At 41.4% G+C, this 23,600-nt stretch overlaps 1 protein-coding gene across 3 annotated transcripts in view; it reads left to right on the top strand.

Annotated features, from left to right (window-relative positions):
* Window positions 1–10,641: 10,641 nt before the first annotated feature.
* Window positions 10,642–23,600, top strand: part of st6galnac3 (ST6 (alpha-N-acetyl-neuraminyl-2,3-beta-galactosyl-1,3)-N-acetylgalactosaminide alpha-2,6-sialyltransferase 3) — a gene marked incomplete at its 3' end in the record, with an annotated part of 60,410 nt that continues 47,451 nt past the window's right edge. For 2 of the 3 annotated variants that reach the window (XM_084056434.1, XM_084056436.1), the window contains exon 1: window positions 10,727–10,953. In XM_084056434.1, coding sequence (XP_083912560.1) covers window positions 10,876–10,953 — 78 coding nt within the window. In that variant the 5' untranslated portion in view covers window positions 10,727–10,875. Of the gene's footprint in view, window positions 10,954–23,600 lie in introns of all 3 variants that reach the window. The other variant, XM_084056435.1, reaches the window with a different exon arrangement.

Raw genomic sequence — 23,600 nt, 5'->3', positions numbered from 1 at the left:
GCTCGTCCCTATTGGTGGTCTAAGTCCACATACCAAATTTGGACTTGGTGGCATGCTGCGAACTGGAGTTATAGCTGTTTGAAATCCCGTGCTCATCCCGTGCTCGGACATAACATACGCTGGGGGTCCCTGGACCCCTCTTTGATAACCAGTGGTACGTGTGGGCAATGAGAGGAGAGATGGCATAGGCAATCTCCAAGTCCGTGTGTGTGTGTGTGTGTGTGTGTGTGTGTGTGTGTGTGTGTGTGTGTGCGCGCGTGTGTTTGTATGTGTTTCTTCTTTGCCGTGCTCATCCCGGGCTCATACGGACGACGGACGGACACGGAGACAAAGTCAAATGTAGAGCGGTTGGCACCGCTAAAAATATAGCATATCCACACCCACATAATGTGTGTGGTGGAAAACACTTTATAACAGGTAAATCATTTCAAGAATCAAGAAGTTTTATTTGTCACTACTCGTGCAAGGTTCAAGCAAAATATTTCATCAATCTGGGAACCCAGCTGTCTTGAGAGATTAATGTTTCAACTGGCAACATTTATCTGTCTGTGTTGATCAGATTTTTGTTATTTTATTTCAGGGTCTTTTTTATAACACTCTAAAGTCACATTATGTGCGGTAGTTTATACCTAAGTATATTGACTGCACTTATTCTGAAGGTAGGCTACCGTTGGCTAGCTTGCAAGCTTAGAATAACTTCCCCCTAAGTGGACCTAAAACATGCCAGGAAAATGCCTCCCCACGGCCTAACAGAGCCTCACTGTAGGGTCTAGCATTCAGTCCTGTACTGTTTTCTTGGTGTACACCACACATTCACGCACCAGCTTGATGATGGGTGATGACTCATCTGACCATATCACTTTTTTCCACATCTTTGTAGACGAGTGTCTATGGTTTTTGCACCACTGAACTCTAAAATGTGCATTTGTCATTTGTAATGAGCACTTTATGCACTGCAGCCCTACTATAATTATCCCCCTCTATGTAATGTAGTTGTCGATGGACTGTTCTTATTGACAGTTTGATCACATCCTGTATTGACATTCTGTCACCTGAGGAAGAGTTGCTCTTGTTTTTCCATTTATTGCATAATGCATCAGCATGAGCATCACGACCATTTCCCCAGCTCAAAATGCACCGACCAATATGCCCATATATAGGCATATACAGTATGGAGATCCTGTTGTCCAGAACTTGACTCCCCAGAGGTCCATAAATGGAGATATGGATGATGTCATCAAACCAGATGCCCATATATGGAGATCTAGGCATATATGGAGATCCAGTTGTCCAGAACTGCCAATCGATGTACCCACCCCTTTTCTTCATCACTGTAAATGATGAAGAAAAGTATTGCCAGATTAGAGAAAGCCTGTAAAGTGTCGCAAGTTGAAACTGTGACCAAACTTCTATTGACAACAACAGGGTTAGAGGTGGAGTAAGGTAAATAGAGGGGGATTAGAGGTAACCAGGGTGGGGAGGGATGTTAAAAGGCATGATTCATTTTCAATTTTGCACCAGCTTAGCTTTGGTATTTGGACCCAGTTTAGGATTTTCTGATTATTGGCCACCCAGTGATAATACAGCAAATGTGGTAGACCCAGTCTCCCCTGGGACCTACAGCATGCTGCTGCAGGATAGGAGTTATTATTCTGGTGACTACCCCCCAAATACTGTAAATGATGATCAATGGACTGAAACAATGACTTTGGTAGTAATACAGGGACACTGAAAACGGCAGAGGAATCTGGGTAGAACATTCATCTTTATTTCTTTGCGAATGACACATTAATAGATCTCCAGCTCTGATGGTCATTCTTTTACATTTGATAACGAGAGGTGTGACGTTTTTCTTTTTTTATATAGTTTAGAGAAGCTTTGCTTAATTCCCAAATAACTGAAGCCAGATTAAGACGGATGGAAGGGCAGGTCACTCTGGGATTGCAATAGCTCGGCTGCTCACTGGGAAACACTTACTTTTACTGAGGTTGATCTTTTATCCCAAGAAGGAAATAATTAAATCTGCAACATTGGAAAGCAGCGCACAGGGACAGACACATAAAACAATAGTTTGTCACCATACTCTATGGAAACATTCTCCAAATCTCTGCAAATCACACTGAAACTGCCTGGATGGATAGATACTTTAGCACTCCGGATAAGAGGAAAAATCTGCTTTGTTGCATTTTGTGTGAACTGCCCCTTTAAAGGCTGCAGTGTATTTTGTTTTCCATACAGCAAGCTCACTGTTGTCATGTTGACAGAGAGTGATCCTGTACCTAGGGGAGTGTTGCTGCATGGAAACAGCTATCTCATCCATCTCCTCCACTTATTGCAGTACATTATTACACTATACTTTTATACAAAAGAGATCCCCCAAAAAGTCATACTATATGATTTCATATTACAAAAATGTCATATGTTAATATCATACTATTATGAAATAAAGTCAATTATTTTGCTATAGGGATTGAGAATTCTACAGTGATAAATCATTGTAAAACAATAACTATAATTTTAAAAAGATTGTGTGCAAGATTTTTGTACTGTTCAATTTCTATTATATGATTGCAATTTCCATAGAAGCTTATAAACGTTTTGTGTCAAATTGTAGTAAAAAGGAAAGCCCTGCAGTGCTGAGCCACAGTGCCATAGCGTATCCTCTCAACGCATGTCTGCTGGCGCCTGCCAGCTGCTCCAGTCTCTCAGTGGTTCACAGAGGTTGTGGAGTTTGCTAAGAATATCTCAGGGTTCCAGAGTCTCAGCCAGAATGACCAGGTGATGCTGAAGTCATGCACCTTCCACAAGCTTCCAGGTAGCTACAGCAAATCTTGTTTTTTAGAAGGGAGGTTCTCCTGGGAAGGACCTGGGTAGAAATGGTGACACATCGGGCGACATCTGATGCACATCTGGTCCCTATGTTTTCATGGTGGGGTTCTGCTCATTGTTCGATGCGAAGGAGAGGAGCATGACCTTCCTCAATGAATGGGGACATGTAGGCTACTCGCTAGCGTTGCTGAGCGGTGGGCTTTTTACTGGGCCGTCATGTTTGACTTCACTAGGATGCTTGGCTCGCTGAGTCTGGAGCCTGATGACATGGCCCTTTTCATGGATGTTGTCGTGCTGGTTTCTTCTGGTAAGACACGCACGCACAAAACTAAAATGAAGACTAAAAGTAAACCCAAACCTAGGAGAGTACTAGATGGTCCCAAGACATTTATTTTAAGTAGAAAAAAGGGGACAAGTTAGATTCATTTTAAAGTAAACTAACTAGTTTATAGAAGTCCCCAGTTGTTTAGGTTATGGAGGCTTTAACATACAGTATTTTTTTAGTAGCTTAATAGCAACCTTAGTAACTGTTGCCTTAAGCTCCTTTTGAAAGCAGACACAGATAAGATTTATAGTGTTGTCAATCTCATTCCATATCTGTGGAGCTTCTGCAAACAACACTAAATACGTTGTTGCAAAAGCACAGTGTGCTCACTGCTGTGGTTGAACTGAATTTGATGGTACTGTAGGCTTACTACAGTGTAGAGTGATGTTATGGAACAGCTTTCCTCATAGAAATCCCCCCCCAAAATGATGCAAAAGCAAGTTTTTCCAAACTTAAGTTTATGTGTGAAGTGATTTTGGTGACACAAAAGTGAATAAGAGTGAAGTTATGTAATATTTTTGTAGTGTCCCTCGACTCTCGTAGTGCCCTACTTTTGTGTCCCCACTCATAATACTACTGCTGCTGCTACTACTACCATAATAACACATGCACACAGCACATACCAACGGTACCTCTCAGTGTGCAGTTATATTTATTTTTATTATTTAGCCTACTATTATTTATATTATTTAATTACGATTATTTTAGCTATTTTGTCTTGTTTCTTCAATGTCGAGGAGCCGAAACCCAAACATTTTATGTAACAATTATAGTCTTGAATAATGAATATGGCCATTTACAAAACATGGTTTATAAAGTGCTTCACAGCTAATACAAACACGTACAAATAGTAAAAGTTAACAAGGCCCAAAAGATCAAAAAGAGACTACATCACACATAATAAAAAGCATGCAAAACAAACACAATAACAGACAGGACCAGGTTATAAAAATAACTATATATATATATAAAATAACTAATATATAAATAAATACCGAGCTTCTCTGCTCTGCACTTGAGGAGCAGGGAATCTCACTAGGCTGCTAGCAGAGCTTTCCAAAGTCTTTGGGCAAAGGTCTGATATCATATTGATAGTGTCTTCTGTCTAGAGTGGGCCTCTGCTATCCTGTCTGCATGCAACTCCAGCACCTTGCAAAGAAGTGTCCGTAAGCCTTTCGATGAATTTATTTACTTGTACTCGTAAAGCTCTCTGTCTCTGCTTCTCCTTTTCAATATGTGCCATAGGCCTATTGTGTTCCAGAACAAGGTTTTTGAGGCCGTCTTTAATTGCAGTTTTAGACATGTCCATTTTCACGCACCTGTTCAGGCTGCCATCATTTGCATATAATCCTGATTTACAATTAAATGATTTCCATCTCATCGCCAGGTCATTTGTCACTCCTGGCAATACAGCACCAATCCTCTCCTTCGACACCAACCTACCAGAGATGATAGAATTGGTCAGAGACTTTTTCATGTCTGTATGTGACCAGTCCAGACCTATTGAAGCGTTGCCATCTTGAAGAGAATTGTGTGTCCCACTCCCCACAGCAGATGATGTGCCTTGACAAGGAGGATGCAGCAGCAATGATGCGCACATGTCTCGACCATTCTTTCTTCCCCTATGGGTGTCACTCAGCAATAATTCCAGCGTCTTTCCTTCCGAACCTGGCAAGTCCTGCTTATTAGATAACTTTTCAAAATGTTGAATGGACGTTGTGAAATTCTCAGCCGAGGAGGAGTGCACTCTTGGATTCAGGGACTGCTGCATTTGGTGACAATATCCACTAGTCGCCTCTACATCCCTTAAACTCCTCTTCACATTTCGCATTTCCTCGTCCATCAGAAATAGATAACGATAGTGATCCTTCTCCATTCTTGTCTGTTCAAGCGCATAATGTTTCTTTTTGGTAGTTTTTTTCATATTTGAGACAGTTTATTTTTTGCTGGTGCAACTCATGTCAACACCTCAGTAGCTTCTAAGTCCCTAATAAGCCTCCACTTGTTCCCTTCAACCGCTGTGCCTCTGGGCTGGCTGTCAAGCACCATGGCAATGAGAAGCACTGTACCTGAGGGGGATGTTTATCACACACAAAATACCTTCAACGTTTGTGGAATTGAGTTTAAGCTTAAGGTCTGTGGTCTTTTTTTTTACTACACATAATACACTATACACTGAGTACTATTGTTTATGAGCCCATGATGAAACTGAATTGTTATCCAGATATTTCTCAATCAAAGCATTAATTCTCTCTCTCTCTCTCTCTCTCTCTCTCTCTCTCTCTCTCTCTCTCTCTCTGTTCCCCTTGGGGGGGTAATTTGTATTTCCTGTGTGTGTGCGTCTCACACACACAGGTTCAAACAGTGGAATTGTTTGTTTGGAGGAAAGCAGTTGTGATAAATATGATCTCCATCGAACTGTCAACATTTTTATTTCAGAAGTTAAATGTTTGATTCTAATATTAATTTAGTCCCCTTTAGTTGTTGGGGTAGTTGTCACTGTACATACATATGTTAAATGTACCCATCCTAACTATAAGGAGCAGTGGGCACTATTAATATAGCGCCTGGGGAGCATAGGAATTAATTGTCTTGCTCAGGGACAAGACAGACAAACACTACCAATACTTAAGAAGTTAAGTGTATATATTACCAAGAATATTTAGCCGGAATTTCTCCTCTACATTTAACTCATCCTAACCATGAGCAGTGGGCTGCCATTCTTTGGTGCCAGGTGCATTTCGCTAACGGCAGTGGTAGGAGCATGCACATAACATGTCTTTTGATGGGAGGAAATGAAGACACTCACCTGAACATTAGGAGAACATGCATACTTCACATATGGATGCCCTAGTCAACCCCCAGTGGGATTTGGCCACAGGACCTTCTTGCTGTGACCAGCACTCTTGATGGATAGATGTAATATCTATAATCAGGCTATAACAGCCTAGAAGACATTTAAGTTTAGTTACTGTTTTCGTGGGTTTCACTTATGTGTGCAACTACAGAAATAGTATTACTGTTTTGGGTGATTGTGGCATAAGATTGTGTTCGCAGCCTACTTGTTCGACAGCTTTTCTTTTTCTTTCTTACATTGTTTGATAAAACAAGTATATGAGAACTTGGGATAAAGTTCAGTAAACCTTGCAACAACCTTCCTCATGTTTGACATACAAAGTAATTTTGTCTTCTTTGATGGAACTGTAACCAATCCCATCCAAAAATTGCCGGATTAGTACATTCTCTCGTTTTTATAGTTGAATTGTTCCCTGTCTATTCCTGTCTCCAAATCTCTCATCTACACTGTTTCCTGCAAACTGATTCTACCGGTCATTGTAAAGGGACGATTCGCAGACATCACCTGGGAACTGTCTGTGACATTGTGTTTATGTCTGTCAGTAGAGGGAGAGGGTTTCAGAAGATGGGAGGGCCCATCATTCAACCATCCTCTCTCACTAAAGTCTGGGAACCAGACCCACACAGACCAGCATTCTCATTAATTGCGAACGCGGAAGGAGGCGCCTCCGCCCAAGTGGAGCTTACTATGAAAGTCTGCTCGGCTTGTGTGTGTGTGTGTGTGTGTGTGTTTGTGTGTCTGTGTGCAGTGCACTGCCTGGGTGCGGCCGACAGAGTGCGCCAGAGTGCAGCTACAGTCAAAACGCACACACACACACACACACACACACACACACACACACACACACACACACACAAAGTCCGTAAATACACAATATTTTCGAGCTGCGTTCGCTTCCAGCGTTCACGCGTCTTACTTGTAAGCAAGGTGTTCAGAAAGCAGAGAACTGGAGCCACAATTTTGTGTATGCTTGTACAACATCTCTAAAAACATGAAAGGAAATGCCTGTGCTGCAGAGTATAGTTTTTGTTTGTTACATTCATTAACAATAGCTAAATCTGCAAATGAAGTAAGACAGAATGTTGTTTCATGAGTGTGGGCCACTTTTCTTCATTCAGTTTCTTGCCTGCATGTAATAGGAAACCACATATCCCATTTGGGATAGTGAAGTGTTGAACTTGAACTTGATTGTTTACACAATGGCCTCATGCAAAGCTCTGTGGAAACTGATTTGACTGTCCTATTGTCCATCACATTTGTGCCAGTTTTAGTGATAAAAAGATGACTTAGCACCTTAATGTTGACATTACATGATACATAATACAAACAGTACAGAAAAACAACAACAGCAGTGAATAAAGAATTAGCCATATAATGAGTCATTCGTCATTAGTGATGACATGATTGTTGATTGAGTGTTGATTGAAGTCAGAGCTTTAGGGTTATTTAAAAAATATCTGACCCTCACATTTTTATGCCGTGGCGGAGGAGGCTAGCCATCTCAGATCAGATTGAAACCGTGCCCAAGCATGGAGAGGACTAACTAAGATGATGAGATTTTGCGCATTTATAGTGGGATTATGTTGTGGCTCTCTGTACAAGATAGTTTTGCTTCTCTACATTTGGGCAAGACTGATCTCATCATCTATATGATCCAGAAATCCAAATGGGAGCCGCACTGTTATTGGACCCTGTCTTGTTTTATTTTCATATGAAAGTCATACAGTATATGAAATTAACAGCTCAATTTCAAAACACTACATATATTTGGGTCAATATCCTCTTCATTCTAATTGTAAAGTATAGATCATATACTTTGTAAAATTGCTGTCACGTTTTTCCTTGAGGTCTTAAGTGATCTAAAGTGCTACAGTATAACATGCTTTAACATTGTGCAAACAGTCACTTTACAAGAGACAGGTGGCGCATCTTCAATTGCCGTTTATCTCATTTTTGGAAGGGAACTCCACTAATGCGCCTAAATCCAGGCTGAAAGGATGGCTCCCTGGTGACCCAGGTGGCTGACTTGGTTGTCATGAGATCTGGTAAGATGAACCCTCTATGAGACAGTGATCTGAGACAGATGAGTGGAAAAAGACCTGTTTTTTATCTCAGAGGCATAGTGTTACCTTTAGTATCAGCCTTTCTGTGCACGACAGTGCTAGCTTATATCACATCTTAAAAGGTGACAGAGTAGGCCTATCCATCCACAGCCTCTTAATGATTCAATGGTCAATTCAATGCACAGCTCTGTGGGTGACCTTGATTTCCTTTTACTCTTTTTTTTTATTTTTAAGATTTGTTTTTGGCATTTTATTGCTTTATTGGAGAGGGACAGTGAAAGTATGACGACAGGAAGAATGGGGAGAGAGACGGGGGAAGACATGCAGCAAAGGCCGTCGGGAACGGGACGCGAACCCGCGGCACGCTGCTATTAAGGATTTTCAACCAGGGTGCCTAGACCGCGACGCCACGGCCTAGGCCTCCTTTTACTCTTTCGAATGTGTGTGCAGACAGTGCACTTCCAAGAACGTACTGTAGTCAGAGCTATAGACTTGAGACTGCACTGTTCACTCGCTGCCCACTGCTCCCAACAGTTAGGATGGATTAAATGTTTGAGAAAATGTGATGTCCACAAATGTACACAAATTAAATTTAGACAAATTCTAGGTGCTGTGGTATTGTGCAAAGTTACTTGGCAAATGGTTCCGTAGCCAAACTGGGTAGGATATTTGATTATGGGGATGGGCAGAGCTGCAGACTTGAGACTTGGACTCAAGTTGAACTTGTAGCAAAGATCAGAACTTGACTTTCACTTGTCTCAAATGACATGAGGAGACTTGACTTGGATTCATCTGGAATGACTTGAGACATGTACCGAAAGACTTCAAACTCTGCTCTGGATAGGACACTGTCCTTCAAGCACTACCTAGAAGAAGTTAAGTCCAACGTGACATCAAGGGTCTCTCATCGGATGTCTTGCTGGCACAACCTGGGAATATTCGCACAAACCCTGGTCTTCTCTGCAGCTGAATATGCACCCCAGCCTGGAGCAGAAGCCCACACGTCAAAAAGGTTGATGTCGCCATCAACAGCGCCCTCCGGATCATCGCTGGCTGCCTGAAGAGCCACCTGCCAGTCTTAGCGGGAATTTCCCCGGCCAGCCTCCGACGGGAGGCTGCTACCCTCACCCTGACAAGGAAAGCCCAGAAATATGATTGGCACATCCTGCATTGCAGCACAATGACAGCAGCGCCTGCAGGTGGCATCTTGGAAGCAGGGACCCGGGAGATGGCGTCAGCGGTGAACACCGGCAATGGATCCTACTGAACCGCCTATGCGCTGGGGTCGATGAGCGGAGCTTGAGGAGTCTGCTGAACATACAATTACCACCTGCCCCCTTTACAGACCACCCTCAGAAGATGGCCTGACCTCTTCGACGTAGGACCAGAGACGAGGGCATGGCTACATGACGTTGGGCTGGACGTCTGACAATACGATACAAGGAAGAAGAAGGACAATCTAAATGTAGATATCGGAGCTTTAGGGTTATAGGTTGGGGTAGTCCGGTTACAGTATAGGTTGGAGTAATGGGTAGCCTCCCAGAAAATCGAAGATGTCATTATATTTGATCTCATTTTAAATCTTATATTTGTTATACATGTTTTTTATGTTTATATATTTGCTGCAGCACAATTGCCTATCTTGGGACAATGAACTTGAACTTGACCTCCGCCTACCAAGATGCCTGGGGAAATCAAAACTCCTCTAACAAACATGCCTACTGCTTTGGAAACCAATCCTGATACCGTCCCATAAGTCCACTTAGGCACGAGGGTGTGTGGACACTGCGGAATTGTGTAGTTTTAGGGATTAGGGTTAAGGCTCATGTTATGCCTGATTTATACTTCAGACACCAGGCATCTAGGCACCAGAATCTCACTCCGAAAATAGCTGATCTACAAGCTGACATGCTTCATGCTGCCATGCGCCAGCTTGTAGATTTTCAGTTCAAGACACAATAATGTGCAACCAATCAGGTTCTAGGTTCTAGGAGTGTTGGCATGTTTATGCCAATTATGAATCTAGGAGCTCTGACTAGGGATGGGACGATAATCGTTATTATCGTTTATCGTGATAAAAAAACTCTCACAATAATCGTATCGCAGAGATTTGAATTTATCGTGAAATTGCCCTCCATCATACTAGGATGAATTTGCTTTTGTTGAGCTGCAAATTCAGTACCACTTAAACCCTATACTTGATCAAAACTGACCTGTAAAGAGTCAGTTATTTCACTCTGCACAAATCTATTCCCCAAAAATCAAGCAGATCAACGCGTTGTTCCCCCAGAATAGGGAGGCTGGGGTTTCAAGTGTTAACAAAAGTGGCATTTAAAGTTTTAAGCATATTCTGATTATTGCGATAATACAGTTAATCGCAATCATTTTTTGCCACACAATAATCGTGACATGACATGTCATTTTCATATCGTCCCATCCCTAGTTCTGGCACTATATGGCCTTTCTCCTGCCGGCTCTCCACAGGCACAGCACAGGAACGTCCTACTTATAGCGACACCGTCGTACGACGGAGTATAGATGAGGTTTTAACTGTTCGGCTAAAAGAGTGAAGAATCAGACGTCGGTCACGTGACAGGAGGAGGAGGCGGCGCTGCGTGGCTCACCGGCCAGTGGCAGCAGAGTGAGCGTCAGTCCCAGCAGCTCCATGGAGAACGCCAAGAGAACACGAATAACGGTACGGCTACAATATCTATGGAGATGATCTCCGCTCGTAACCGACACAGCAGCAGCAGCATCTGCGTGCATTATAAATACATGCGCTCCCAAATAACACACAGAGAATGGTGTTAATTTCGGCTCGCGAAAACAAGCGGTCCACCATTGTCTGCATAGAATTTAGAATGGCCTGGATGTGGAAGGTAAGTGGTGGTTTCTCACATACATTTACTGCAACAATACAGGAGCAGACGTGGTTCTTTTTCTTTTCCACGCTTAGTATGCATTTGACCAGATGTGATACTGTTGGCTCTGCCTCTGTGATATACTAATACGTTGACGATCACCCATCTAGATGTTTTCCAGCAACGTGCCCATTTTTGCTTACAGCTGATCTGGCAAAGCATTTCTCAATTCGCTATTGTAAGCATCTATATAAACGGAGAATCAGGCCTGGGTGGTGTTTGTAACATTGTGTTATATTTGCATTCTAACCATGTCTGCACTCATGTTTCTCAGCAAAGCCACTGCGGCAAGCCACACACACATCCCACTGTAAATATCCAGTTATTACATGACAGGGTATAAGTTTATTCTGTTCATAAAAGAGACATTTTTAAGTTTTAATGAGGGCAAAATCACCAAAGTTTCTCATCCTGTCCTGTCTCTCTCATGCACACACACATACATACAAACAAACACTTGCCAAGTTGTCATACTTTACATTTGTAAGATTGTGTTGGATCAGTAGGCTATACTGTAAGGCCCTTGCCAGTTGCCACCAGTATAGAACCTACAACCACCTGGTACCCTTTACTTTCACAACTTGTTATCTGTCCCTCTTGCTGATAGAATGGCAAAGCATGTGATGATCAACCCAAGCCATACATGTCCTTGTGAGGCTGCCAAATCTATTGGCATCATGGCATGTCACCCCAAATCTGCCCTGGCCTCTTGGTTCTACAGTGTATATGGCTCAGTTGACTAGATTCAGGAAAGAGAGTCTGTATTTTATGTATTAACCACTTAAACCCTACTTAGTCCCCCAAATGACTTAGCAGAAAATAGCCAATCTGCAAGCTCACAACACTTTGCGTTATGACGCTTTGTGGGTTTGCAGATCTGCTATTGTTGCCGAATGTTCACCCCAGAATGGTTTCTTGTTTACAATGTCATTGTCAGCCAAGGTTGCTAGGAATTTGCGTGGTCTGAATAGGCAGTAGAGTTATATGCCATACCCAGTTAAATACCCATTATAACTGATTCATTAAAAAAAAAGAGTTTCTGAGTATAGCTATGGCATGGGAAAGTTTTTAAATGGTCTTCTTCGATAAAGCGGAATTTCAATTTGTGTTATTTGAAGGGGAACAATAAACGTACCGGTACACAAGTTGACTTTGTAGATGTTGTCTATTGTCTATTAAAAGGACAACTTGATATTCCTGTCACTATCCATCTATTTTAGTTTCATCTCTTCTATGGGGACAGCCTTATGCCCTAACACACAATGGGATGTCCAAGTTCAACTTCACTTTATTGTCACATCACAACTAAGTGCACTTTTTGCTACCCACAAATTGCAGTTAGGCTACAGACTCAGCTGTATAATACGATGGCTCATGACATTGAGCTCGAAGTTAAGCCTGTATGACTTGGATATAACAAAATAATGATTATTTTTTAAGTATTTTCATCAGAATGATCTTATAATGTTGATGATTTGGAGAACAAATTAGGCCTATCTTTTAAGTTTATGTGATTATTGTCAACTAAAGTGGGCGTTCTATGAACTTAAATTAAAATAAGAAAAGTACAAAGGCTTCAGTTACTGTGAAAAGTTAAATCATACTTTGCGCTTAAACACACAACTAACTGTGTCTCTAATATAAATCTCAGCCCACTGCCAGTTCTTGTCTTTTTGTCTTTTTTTTTGTGTGATTTAATTAGTGAGAAAAATCCAGAGAGAGAGAGAGAGATCTGACATGCAGAGGTCCTCTCTTTGTTAGCCTGTGTTTTAATTGGTGTGAGTTCATCCATGAAGAGCTGTGTTTGAGCTTGGAAAGGCCTCAGTTGCCGTCCATCATTGCTATTCAGAATGGGTTTTCCATCATGTTTAATCTGGGAATGGCGGTGCTGGCATTAACTTATAGCTCCACTCTGCAAAATCCTTTGGGCCCATTATGAGTTAAAATAGCTGGCACGCCACTCAGGAGTTTGCTGTGCATATGGCATAACAAGGCTAACATTTAAAAGTTTCTCTTGTATGCCCTGAAGGGTTATAGTATATGCATGCACGTGTTCTTGTGCTCATTAGACACACAAACACACACTCTTGTGTGTGTTTGTTTGTCTGTACAGAAGTAAATGTTGTTGGTGTCCCAGTTCTCAACGCTCTCAGGGCTGAATGGCACGTCTCTGACTCCCCTGTGTGCTACAACGGAAGGTAGGCTGATAAAAACCGCCCTGCCACAGTTTTGAGAGAAAGCACAGGGCACAGGTGACATGCTGAATGGGTCTAAAGGCAGCTTTTTACATTCAAAGTGCTTCTAAACTGGCACTCAAATTCCCCTTTGTGTTCTTTTCTCCTTTCAATCTGGCTCCCTTCTCGTGTTTAGAGTTGAGAGTTTAATGGAATCGTTTTGTTTTGCAGTTTGTAATAGCACAGTAGCACACATTGTCTGGGCTATATATTTTCTGCAGTGAAACATTATGCCAAATTAATTGCTTAGTTTCCCAGATAGTTACTTTCTTAATGGATACTTAATTACAAAAAGCATCACATCAAGTCATAATCTATTTTTCATGGCCCTCTTATACAGCATGTTTGCTTATAAATATGCCATGTATGCAGATGGATAAAGTGCCACAGAATACAGAAAGACGCCAAGAGTTGAAGCAGAAAGTCTGCACATTGTAAATGTGTTTTAAAGGGCAAGACCACTTTGGTAGAGCTTTGGGCTGTGTAGTTACCTTACCATGATGTAACTCCGAAGGTGGACAAGAAATCAAAAATATTTGCTCCATTGAGTAGAAATTGATAATTCAAAATATGCTCCTCATTGACTACATTTTACGGTGAAACAGCTCTCAAAGTCACTCTTTTAGCATGTAAACGAACGTAAACAAGGTTGATTCAGACAATATAGAACACCACCAAACCCAGTACTGTTTTTTTAATGACAATGTTAAAGTCCTGTTGATTTAGCTATTTTTTTAAACCCTAGGAAGAAACCCCAGACTGGATCCGCGGATCCGGACCTTCAAATAGTAAAATGAACAGGAAGTTGACATTTTTATTAAAACAACAAACAGTACTGGGTTTGGTGATGTTCTATATTGTCTGAATAAACTTTGCTTGTGTTCGTTTATGTGCTAAAAGAGTGACTTTGAGAGCTGTTTTACCGTACAATGTCAATGAGGAGCATATTTTGAATTATCAATTTCTAATCAATGGAGCAATTATTTTTGATTTCTTGTCCACCTTTGGAGTTACATCATGGCAAGATAACTACGCAACCCAAACCTCTCCCAAAGTGGTCTTGCCCTTTAAGTAGAACAAAAATGTTATACAATACCATATACATACGTATGTATAATATATGGCAATGGCATCTGGCACGGTGATTGGTTATATTATTGTAACACCCAAACCATACCTATGCATAATGTAAGGCAGGTGTCCCAAAATAGCAACCTTTGCACGGGAACGCCCCTTGCACACTTCTAAATCCTCAATAGTGGGTTTAGCCAGCATTGGCGATTATAGGGCCATGAGTGTATTACACAAGTTTCAGAAAGCTTTACAGCTGTCATATCTGGGGGAGATTGCTGGCTTTATTTGATCTTAATGCATATCACAACAGAATGAAATCCTTGGTAGTTCAATCCTGATGCACTCCAAATGGGGAGGTTTTCCTCTGGGTGACCAAAGATCGATGCTGGTCATTTTCTTTTGACAGTGTTTTAGGTCCCTCATAATTTCACCCCTATTGACAACAAACACAAACAAAAGAACAATAACTACTGCCCAAGAAAGATGCATACTGGTTAACTAATAATGAAGAGGTTTGTTCGTAAATGCAATATCCACTTTGATTTAATCGCAGTCTAAAATCGCAGTCTAAAAGATTCTCAGATTTTATCCATAATCTCCCCAAGCTGGCATGCTGTTGCCCACAGGTCCCTCCCTTTCTCCTGTTGTTCTATCACTGAATGCCCCATCTAGGACATAACCAATGCAGTCCAAGTCCCGATCCTAAAAAAACTAATCAGGAAACAGGAATAATGAGTAAATAGGTGTAGGCTTGAACAATCTTTTTAAAATAATTTGTTCTGTCTGGATAGCATGGGTTTCTTTAGAATGTTTATGACTATAACCTAGTGCTATTATGCATTTGCAAGATAGACGCCTGAGACTGATAATGCCACAGTTGAAGTTCAATCTATTAATACGTGATTAAATAAAACAAGGACAAAAGCACTTTTCACTGACGCCAGTAAATTGAAATGCTGTGCTTTTCTTCTAAATTATTTAATGTAGGCTGGAGTAGGCTAAATTACTGTCATCCTTATGTTTTGACTGAACTGAAATGCTTCTTAATTGAATTGTAAAACTTTAATACCAAAGCATACTGTAGGTAGAAGGTAAGGATAATAGCCCACGGTGTTAACTGGACCGGTTTGATCCATTGACAGCGCTGATGTGCTCAGACATTCCTGGAGCGACCAGTTCTGCAGAGGATTAGAAGGCCATACCATGTTAGGATTAAGGCTGACCTGTAACACTTGACTCTCTAGTGAGAAATGGGGAGCCAATATTAGATAAGGACTGAGTGCAAGGCAGCAGATCAACACAACCTGTTTTACTGAGACAGAGCCAAGATGGCTGATCCTCAGTGATCAGACAATATCATTTGGCTCTGATAGCTCCATGGCTACGTTGCTTGAGTATTGCCTTAGTGTTGAAAATGGTCCTGGAGGGGATCAGCCAGAACACTGTTTCTACTACTAGTGGTGTTGTTGTTGAAGGGAAAATGCTTCTAGTCTGCACGGATACTTGTTTTAAAATACTTGGATACACAAGAGATGAATGGTTGATATGACTGCATGAGACATAGTGGCTTTGGTTTGATTGTGTTTCTGTGTTTCTTGAGCCCACATCCTTTGTACCAGCATCAAAGTTTGCAGCATTCCAACAAGCACAATTGGCTGTGTTTGCAGGCAACCAGCAGGGGATTACTGTACAGTATGTCTTTACTGCACTAGTGACTCCTACTGGTCGGTGCAGGTGCCTGTTCAGCATCTGGGAGAGATGAGCGCTCTCCCGGTGAAACTCCTTAATGCCCTCAGGTGAAAAGGAGCAGCTAGCAGCACCATGTGTATTGGAGGAGGCACAGGCACATGGTAGTCTGCTGCTCTCCAGGACAACAGTGGAGGATGGTAGAGATCGGGACCACAGTACAGATGGGGTAATTGGCAATGACTAAATTGGGGGAGAAAATGAAAAGAAAAGAAAACGTTTTGCATCTAGTGTAAGTCTGTGTTGTTATCCTGAAGCAGGGTTGGAATTATTTTATATAGAGGCTTTGCAGTGTTGTGAACTGATGCCGGGGGCTATTATTTAACTTTTATGAGTACTTTGCATTTACAATCCTTGATTACAAAGTGACTTTCACATTCTTTTTTTTAGAATTGGTGTCCTTGCTACCTTTATTCCAGGGTAATTCTTTATTCCCAATATATAAAAGCAATGCAATTTTTAAGCTTTCAGTGTTTAGCTAACTGTCATAGTCAGATTCATTTGATTGTTGCATCATTGCTCGATTACAATAATACTAGTGTACAATGTACAAGGTCAGCCTGTCCAGTTTACACTTGACATGGTCTGACCTGTCCCAAAGGCACACTGTAGGGGAAATCAAAAGACCAAAAATGGGGCAGGGCTTCTTGTTAAATAAGAGAATATCCCTCTTTTATATATGGTTCTGACTTGCACAGTTATGTTTGTTCACATTTGTTAATAAGCTAAAGTGATCCTTGAACCCCAGGCTTGGAATAGGCAGATACTGCACAACCTGCTCAGATAATTAATTCCCACCAAGCATTATAGCAGTATAGTATTATGGGATTCGAGGCCATGCATGTATAAGTGGATCCAATTGGTTCAATCAAGTATGAGACGTGTTTTTTGTCTACTTTCTGAGATCCTCAGGCCTACCATTGTAATCCTGTGTATTACTGTCAACATAATTTGCAGGCAGTGAAGTGACAAGATTTGGCAGGGCTTCAGCCCTGAGTAATGTCTGATTTTGTGCAGCAAGCCTTACGCTGTACTCCACCCTTGAAGTGAGCCTCTGAGCAAGCAGAACATTCCTGTAATTACATTAGTGTTGTCCAAGTGCAGGGCAGGCCCAGTTCCATGGCTGTTCCTTACAGACTGGCTGATATATATCGTGTGTGTGTGTGTGTGTGTGTGTGTAAATGGTGTATTTATATAGCGCTTTTATCCAAAGTGCTTTACATACACCATTCTCACACACACATTCATACACCGATGGCGGAGGAAACCATGCAAGGCACCAACCTGCTCATCTGGGGAGCAATTAAGGGTTCAGCGTCTTGCTCAAGGGCACTACGCCACTAACTCTGGGGGAGCCCCACTGCCGCCCTGTGTGTGTGTGTGTGTGTGTGTGTGTGTGTGTGTGTGTGTGTGTGTGTGTGTGTGTATATATATATATATATATATATATATATATACCCATTTATTAGCTTAATTTTGTGTTCCAGTTCCAATTTTGTCTGCTCATGTCTTTGTGTCATCACTTCCAATTTCACTTGTTTAATCTGTATCATATCCTGATTGGATAAAATTGGTATCCTGACCTGAAAATGCATTTTCTGTTTAATAAAGAGATGGAGAGACATGGGGCCCTATTATGTCTTATTTCCCGGTCTTATGCGGTAATTAAGTCATAACGCCACCATCTTATGCGCGTTGTGTGTCCACTTGTTGCGCTGAGATACTGTAGATAGAAAGAGGGAGATGCTTTAATAATAGACAACTGAGAATGTGAATATTTGTTGGTTTGTCAAGAGATATCACAGATGTGTTTTGAACATGAGACAGTCACATAATTAGACAGAGGCTACAATGGCAGCCAATACCCAAACACACAATTCAGGGCCATTTACTGTGTAGCACCTTCGCACAATGCGCAGATTACCACACTCATAATAGCAAAATGGCATTGGCCTCGCCTCCACGTCTTAAGTTAAGACATAAGACCTGGTGGTAATTATAGACGTAATAGGCCCCATGGAGACTCCTGTTACTGAAAAAACACTCTATAGTACTATCAGAATATAGAGCTATTTAACACTTATTTTAACCAAAGAAAATCACTTGCACTACCTTTAACTGTAACAAACAAAACTAAAACATAAACATGATTTTCTCATGGGGACCAGAACAATATCATTTCCACTGGGTCTTTTTCTCTGTTCAGCTCTCAGTTCCTCTCTTAAAGGTTTCTCTCTCTCCTGGTATCTGTCAAGTTATGCTATAAAGTCAGCATCGTGGCAACAAGGAGCCAGGTCTGGTCACAGCCGAGGGCTCGACCGAGACAGCTAATAAAAAATAACATTGTTCCTGTTATTATCCCCAATGGGATTCTAATGGAAGGCCTAAAAGGCTCTGGGCTCCTGCATTGGGGAAGCAGTTTGCCTCTGCAGACTCAACAGGCTGACAGCAGCAAATAGGGGCTCTGATGGTTAAGTGAGGATATAAAATAAAATGGTCAATATATAGTATATATAATGATTTAAAAAAAAACTATCCTCAGTATGCGATTAATTCTGCAACGTTGCCAAATGCTGCAGATTTTCTTTCTCGCACTGGGGGTCGTTACAAACAAAGGGAATGGGCAGAAGCTCAACAATCTACGGTGTTCTCTGAGTAAACTGCAGTTGATCAGCAGGCCGGCTGTTGTTTTGGGAGGACTTTCCAGCACTCACCGAGTCAGTTATATTTCTAGTCGCATCGCTTTTTTTGGGGGGGGGGGGGGGGTTTGGCCGAGTGGCGTCTTTTGTTTATGCAGATTTCTATTTTGTGTTCCTACATACCCACCTGGCGAGTGGAGGTGGATATGCTTTTTGTGTCGTTGCTGTCATTTTTGTCTTGTTACTGTAACTGCATCTGCCACTGATCCCCCCCACCCTATACTGACTGATGCACACACACACACACACACACACACACACACACACACACACACACACACACACACACACACACACACACACACACACACACAGTAATTTCTAATGCGAAGATATCCTTTCATAGCCACCTACTGCGCCTACCTCGTTACTTTAGTTACAGTACACAGCAGCAGTGCTGGATTGCGTCTGAATGTGCAGAGTCATGCCTGATTTATTCTTAGTTGCGTGCTAGTGTCGCGTGTCGAAAATATCAGATCTACAAGCTCTCACACTGGCTTGCAAGTGGTGCACAACTGAGTATTAATCAGGCTTCAGACTCACGTAGAAGAACTTTATTATTGGCAGTATATCTGTGACCTGTGAGCCATTTGGTTGGAGTGTTTACAGTGTGCAACAGCTGTAGTACATTTATGTTTTAGAATGCTCTGTATTAGAAACAGATGACAAGAAGATTAACTTTCATCACCGTGGGGAAATTCTTTTTTACTGTGTAACACTGAAAACTGTAACATAAAGTTTGACTATACAAGACCATTAATAAATCACCAAAAGCACTGCCGTTAATGAATAATTTGGTTTTACTGTTTGTTGGTTGTTCCAGAGCGGTAAGGTTTTATTCGCTGTAGTGTGAGTGGAAGATGACGACCAGGGGAAAGGGACATTCTTTGAAGAGTGCCTTTTGTCTGCTTATCTGTTACCTTTCCTTTATGAATAGAAGCTTTTCTTTGTATCTTAAAGGCAGGGTAAGTGATTTACTTTGGTTAAAATAAGTGTTAAATAGCTCTATATTCTGATAGTACTCATTGCTATACAGTGTTTGTTCAGTAAAAGGAGTCACCCATGTCTCTCCAGTTCTTTATTAAACAGAAAAATGCATTTTCAGTGCTCTCTCCTGATTGGCTTAAATTTCGTCACCTACCTGAAAATGTACTACTGTATATTCTGTTTACTAAAGAGCTGGAGAGCTGGAGAGACCCCTGTGAGCGAACAAATGCTCTGCAACAATGATTACTATCAGAATATAGTACTTTAACCTTTTTAACAACCCCCCCCCCCCAAATATCACTTACCCTTTAAAGATACAGTCTGGTCTTGAAGAGCTTGTCTTGAGATTTTGAAATAAGCTTTGTCAACCAATCACCACTCAGAGGACAGGTTTCTTTTGTGCCATTTTCCAAACATTACACATATCAACAGACCTTTCATAGGTTCAGAACACCAGAGCTAATATTTTAACCATTAAATATTGTATGATCTTATCCCATAAGTACAGTCAGTTAATTAAAAATCACACCCTGTGTGAAGAGAGTGGTGCCTTTGATGAGCCCCGTATTGATGTTGTCATCAATGTTTGTTTATTGGACATACATACATACATACATACATACGGACGGACACACGGACAAAGTCAGATATAGGAGTGGTTGGCACCACTCAAAAAAGAATGTCTCATAAATCACTGTGTAAATAGAGCTTATGGCAGCAGTCACTCAACAGGAAGCAACACACGATCATGGATTGGGCCTTTAAAAGCATGCTTTTCCTCTTCATTAAGGTGTTTGTTGATCCAAGGCTCAGGAAGCTAACATTGAACCTGCCACATCCTCCCTTTCTAATGGAATAGATATTTCCTTTTGCTTGGCACTGAATGGCCAACCTCCTCCTGGCAGACTTTTAGAAAGGGGCTTTTGCCTGGTACCTTGGGGGACCTTTAGAAGTCAGATTTGGGTATTAGCAGGGCTGTTTTGTACTCTTTTATTTGCTATTCTCTGGACTGAAAGAAGGAACACAAGGGTGAATAAATAAAAACCCTCAAATGTTACAGTACAGTGAAGATGATAATAACCTTGGCAGTTATTACAGTGTGTTTGTATCTCAGAGGTATATTGGAGTCATGCGCATGAAAATTCAGGCTGCATTGAGTTTTCTGACTCTGAAAGACTTGAGCAAAATCTTTGCTGGACACATCTTTCAACAACTTAATCCACTGGAATATCTCAGCAGAAGCCAGATATCTGTATATACAAGTGGAGGTGGGAGTGAAATGCAGCAATGGTATTTGTTGTCTTTACACCGTGGTTCGGCAAGATGCTAGCCGACCCCTCGTGTGTGTGTGTGTGTGTGTGTGTGTGTGTGTGTGTGTGTGTGTGTGTGTGTGTGTGTGTGTGTGTGTGTGTGTGTGTGTGTGTGTGTGTGTGTGCGTGTGCGTGCGTTTGTCTGTCTTTGTATGCACACTGCCCTTAGGCCAATGTTTTTTCAGATATGTTTTATACTTTTTTAAATACTTAACTTATATCTTTTGTTGATATGTGATTGTGTCTTGATCAGCAGGTCAGGTTTTCTGTCCATCCATCCATCCATCCATCTATCCATCCATGATATCAGATATAGCATAATCTTCCCATGTGTTGTCCCACTGTATCATATCTGTGTGAGCAGTCAGGACCTATGATAAAAATATGAAGTTGTACAAGGGCCAGCATTGAGTTTCATGGAAAAATATCAGTTGCTAAATGTCAGTAATCTTGCGCACTCATCTGGCAAATTGAAATAGATTTTCTCTTGTCGATGCTTTTCCCAATAGCCAGGTTCCCTGTACTGGTTTTACCCTTCAAATGCAGGGAGAGAAAGAGAAATAGAGAGAGATATTATAATGAGTGAGAAGGTTGGTATTGGCAGTTTTCTACCTGTAAAAGGGTACAATATACCATAATAATAGCAGGTTATTAATAGAGCACTTATAGGGCATCTGTCGTGCATTGCATTTGGACTTCCTTGCAGCATTTGAACTTAAGTTATGGTCACTTACAATTTCTTTAATACACTTTTTTTTTCTCACCTTGCAGATTTGGTATTCATGCTGTACTGTAGGCCACTGCCCTGACTTGTGTCCAGCATAATTCCTCTGGCCTCCATGAGAGAGGGCACATGGCTATGGCTGTTTTCACCAGCATAGCCTTGTCCTTGACTTGCTTTCTCCTCTGCCCCGCTCTATCGGCCATCTGTGACTAACAGCCAGCAGCACTTAAAAGTCCACCAAGATCAGGTTATGTTAAATTGGCTTTTGGCAAACGTATAGGCTTAATGTCAGTGGTAGTCATCTTCAATGGCAGAGCAGGGTGCACATCAGGTTCTTACTTACAGTAGGTGATTAGAGAAAGCCAACAAGTATCAAGCTTGTTGTTGGTGCTAAATATAGCCCTTGATATATATTATAGATTGTGGGGACAGAAGATTCTTTCAAGTATCAAGCAGTATTACTTTCAAGTCCTCATTATCTTAGTGGAAGACTGTAAGCCATTAATTATAGCTCCTGGCAATAGATGCTATAGTAGCAATAAACAACACATTTTAAAGGTCTCCGTGGTCTTAAATGAGTACGACCCTGATCTTGGAACTAAAAATAGCCTAATGCTTGCCAACACATTATAAATTGTGAAACACATTTTGTGATTTGTAGCTAAGCAACATCGACTCGCTTCTCTTACCTAGAGAGTATTGACCTTGATATTAGCACTTAGTGTAGCCTTTGACAATAGGATAGATGAGGGAACAGGGCGCTTGTTTTAAAGCTCTTTAAAAGTCTTGTTTTTAAAGCTCTTTAACAGCCTCAGGTCTCTCAGATGAATGGCAACCTTGATCTTAGTGCTAAATAAAGCCCCTGACAACAATTATTGTAGATGGGGAAATGCATTCCATGTTTTGAAGGCTTAAAGGAACACTTAATCTTTTTTCAATCTTATCTACATAATACTATATGGTGGTACAATTTATGTTTGCTCACTCTGTGTCTCAGAGGCGTGCTGTGGATAGCTTGAAGATTTACCTGCCCGTGACATCATCGGTGGCCGGTGGGGATGTCAAACTAGACTTCTAGATTTATTTTATTTATGCAACAATCGCAGCTACTATTTAATGGTGCCAGGAGGAGAAAGGCTGTAGTTTCAGATCATCAGTCATATAAAACAGATGGTTTCATACATTGGGGTTATCTCCATAACCAGACCGACCCAGATCTTGGGGGGATCTAGGTCTAAAAGGCCTTGATTTAGTTGAGCATACTGTAGTGTATATCCTACAAGGGCAGCATTTGTAGGTCACATTAACATGATCAACACTGAGAAATAACATCATCAAATGAGATTGGGAGCCCATGTCCAGGGGGAAGCAATTGTTTTAAGTGCTGTTGCTTTTTCATGGGGGGGTTGGGGATAGTAGAGTGACAGCTGTGTCAGTCTCAACACGACACAATGGGTTGCTGGCATGGCATCCAGGAAGACTTCCAGTGAGTCCTAGTGTTCCGCTGTGCTTTGCTTCTGAAATGTAGATTGGCGCTTTGCGGAATGATGTTCCAATTCTCATAACGGAACCTTTGCGTGACAAATATTTTTTCCCCTCCTCCCAGAAGGTTGCCAGATGCAAATGCTTAAAATGTTTAATCCTTTATATACTCATGGGGATTATGTTTGTATTTGATATCAGATATGCATTAGTGAAATGGAGTTTGACAGCATTTCAACCCACTCACCCCATGTACAGTATATATGTACCGTATATATCCATTAGCACCCACGCACGCACGCACGCACGCACGCACGCACGCACGCACGCACACACACACACACACACA

This window comes from Gymnoscopelus microlampas (assembly GCF_963454915.1).
Source record: "Gymnoscopelus microlampas genome assembly, chromosome: 5".
NCBI lineage: Eukaryota > Metazoa > Chordata > Actinopteri > Myctophiformes > Myctophidae > Gymnoscopelus > Gymnoscopelus microlampas.
The sequence above is the reverse complement of the archived record's forward strand: the minus strand, read 5'-3'. Positions and strand labels throughout refer to the sequence as shown.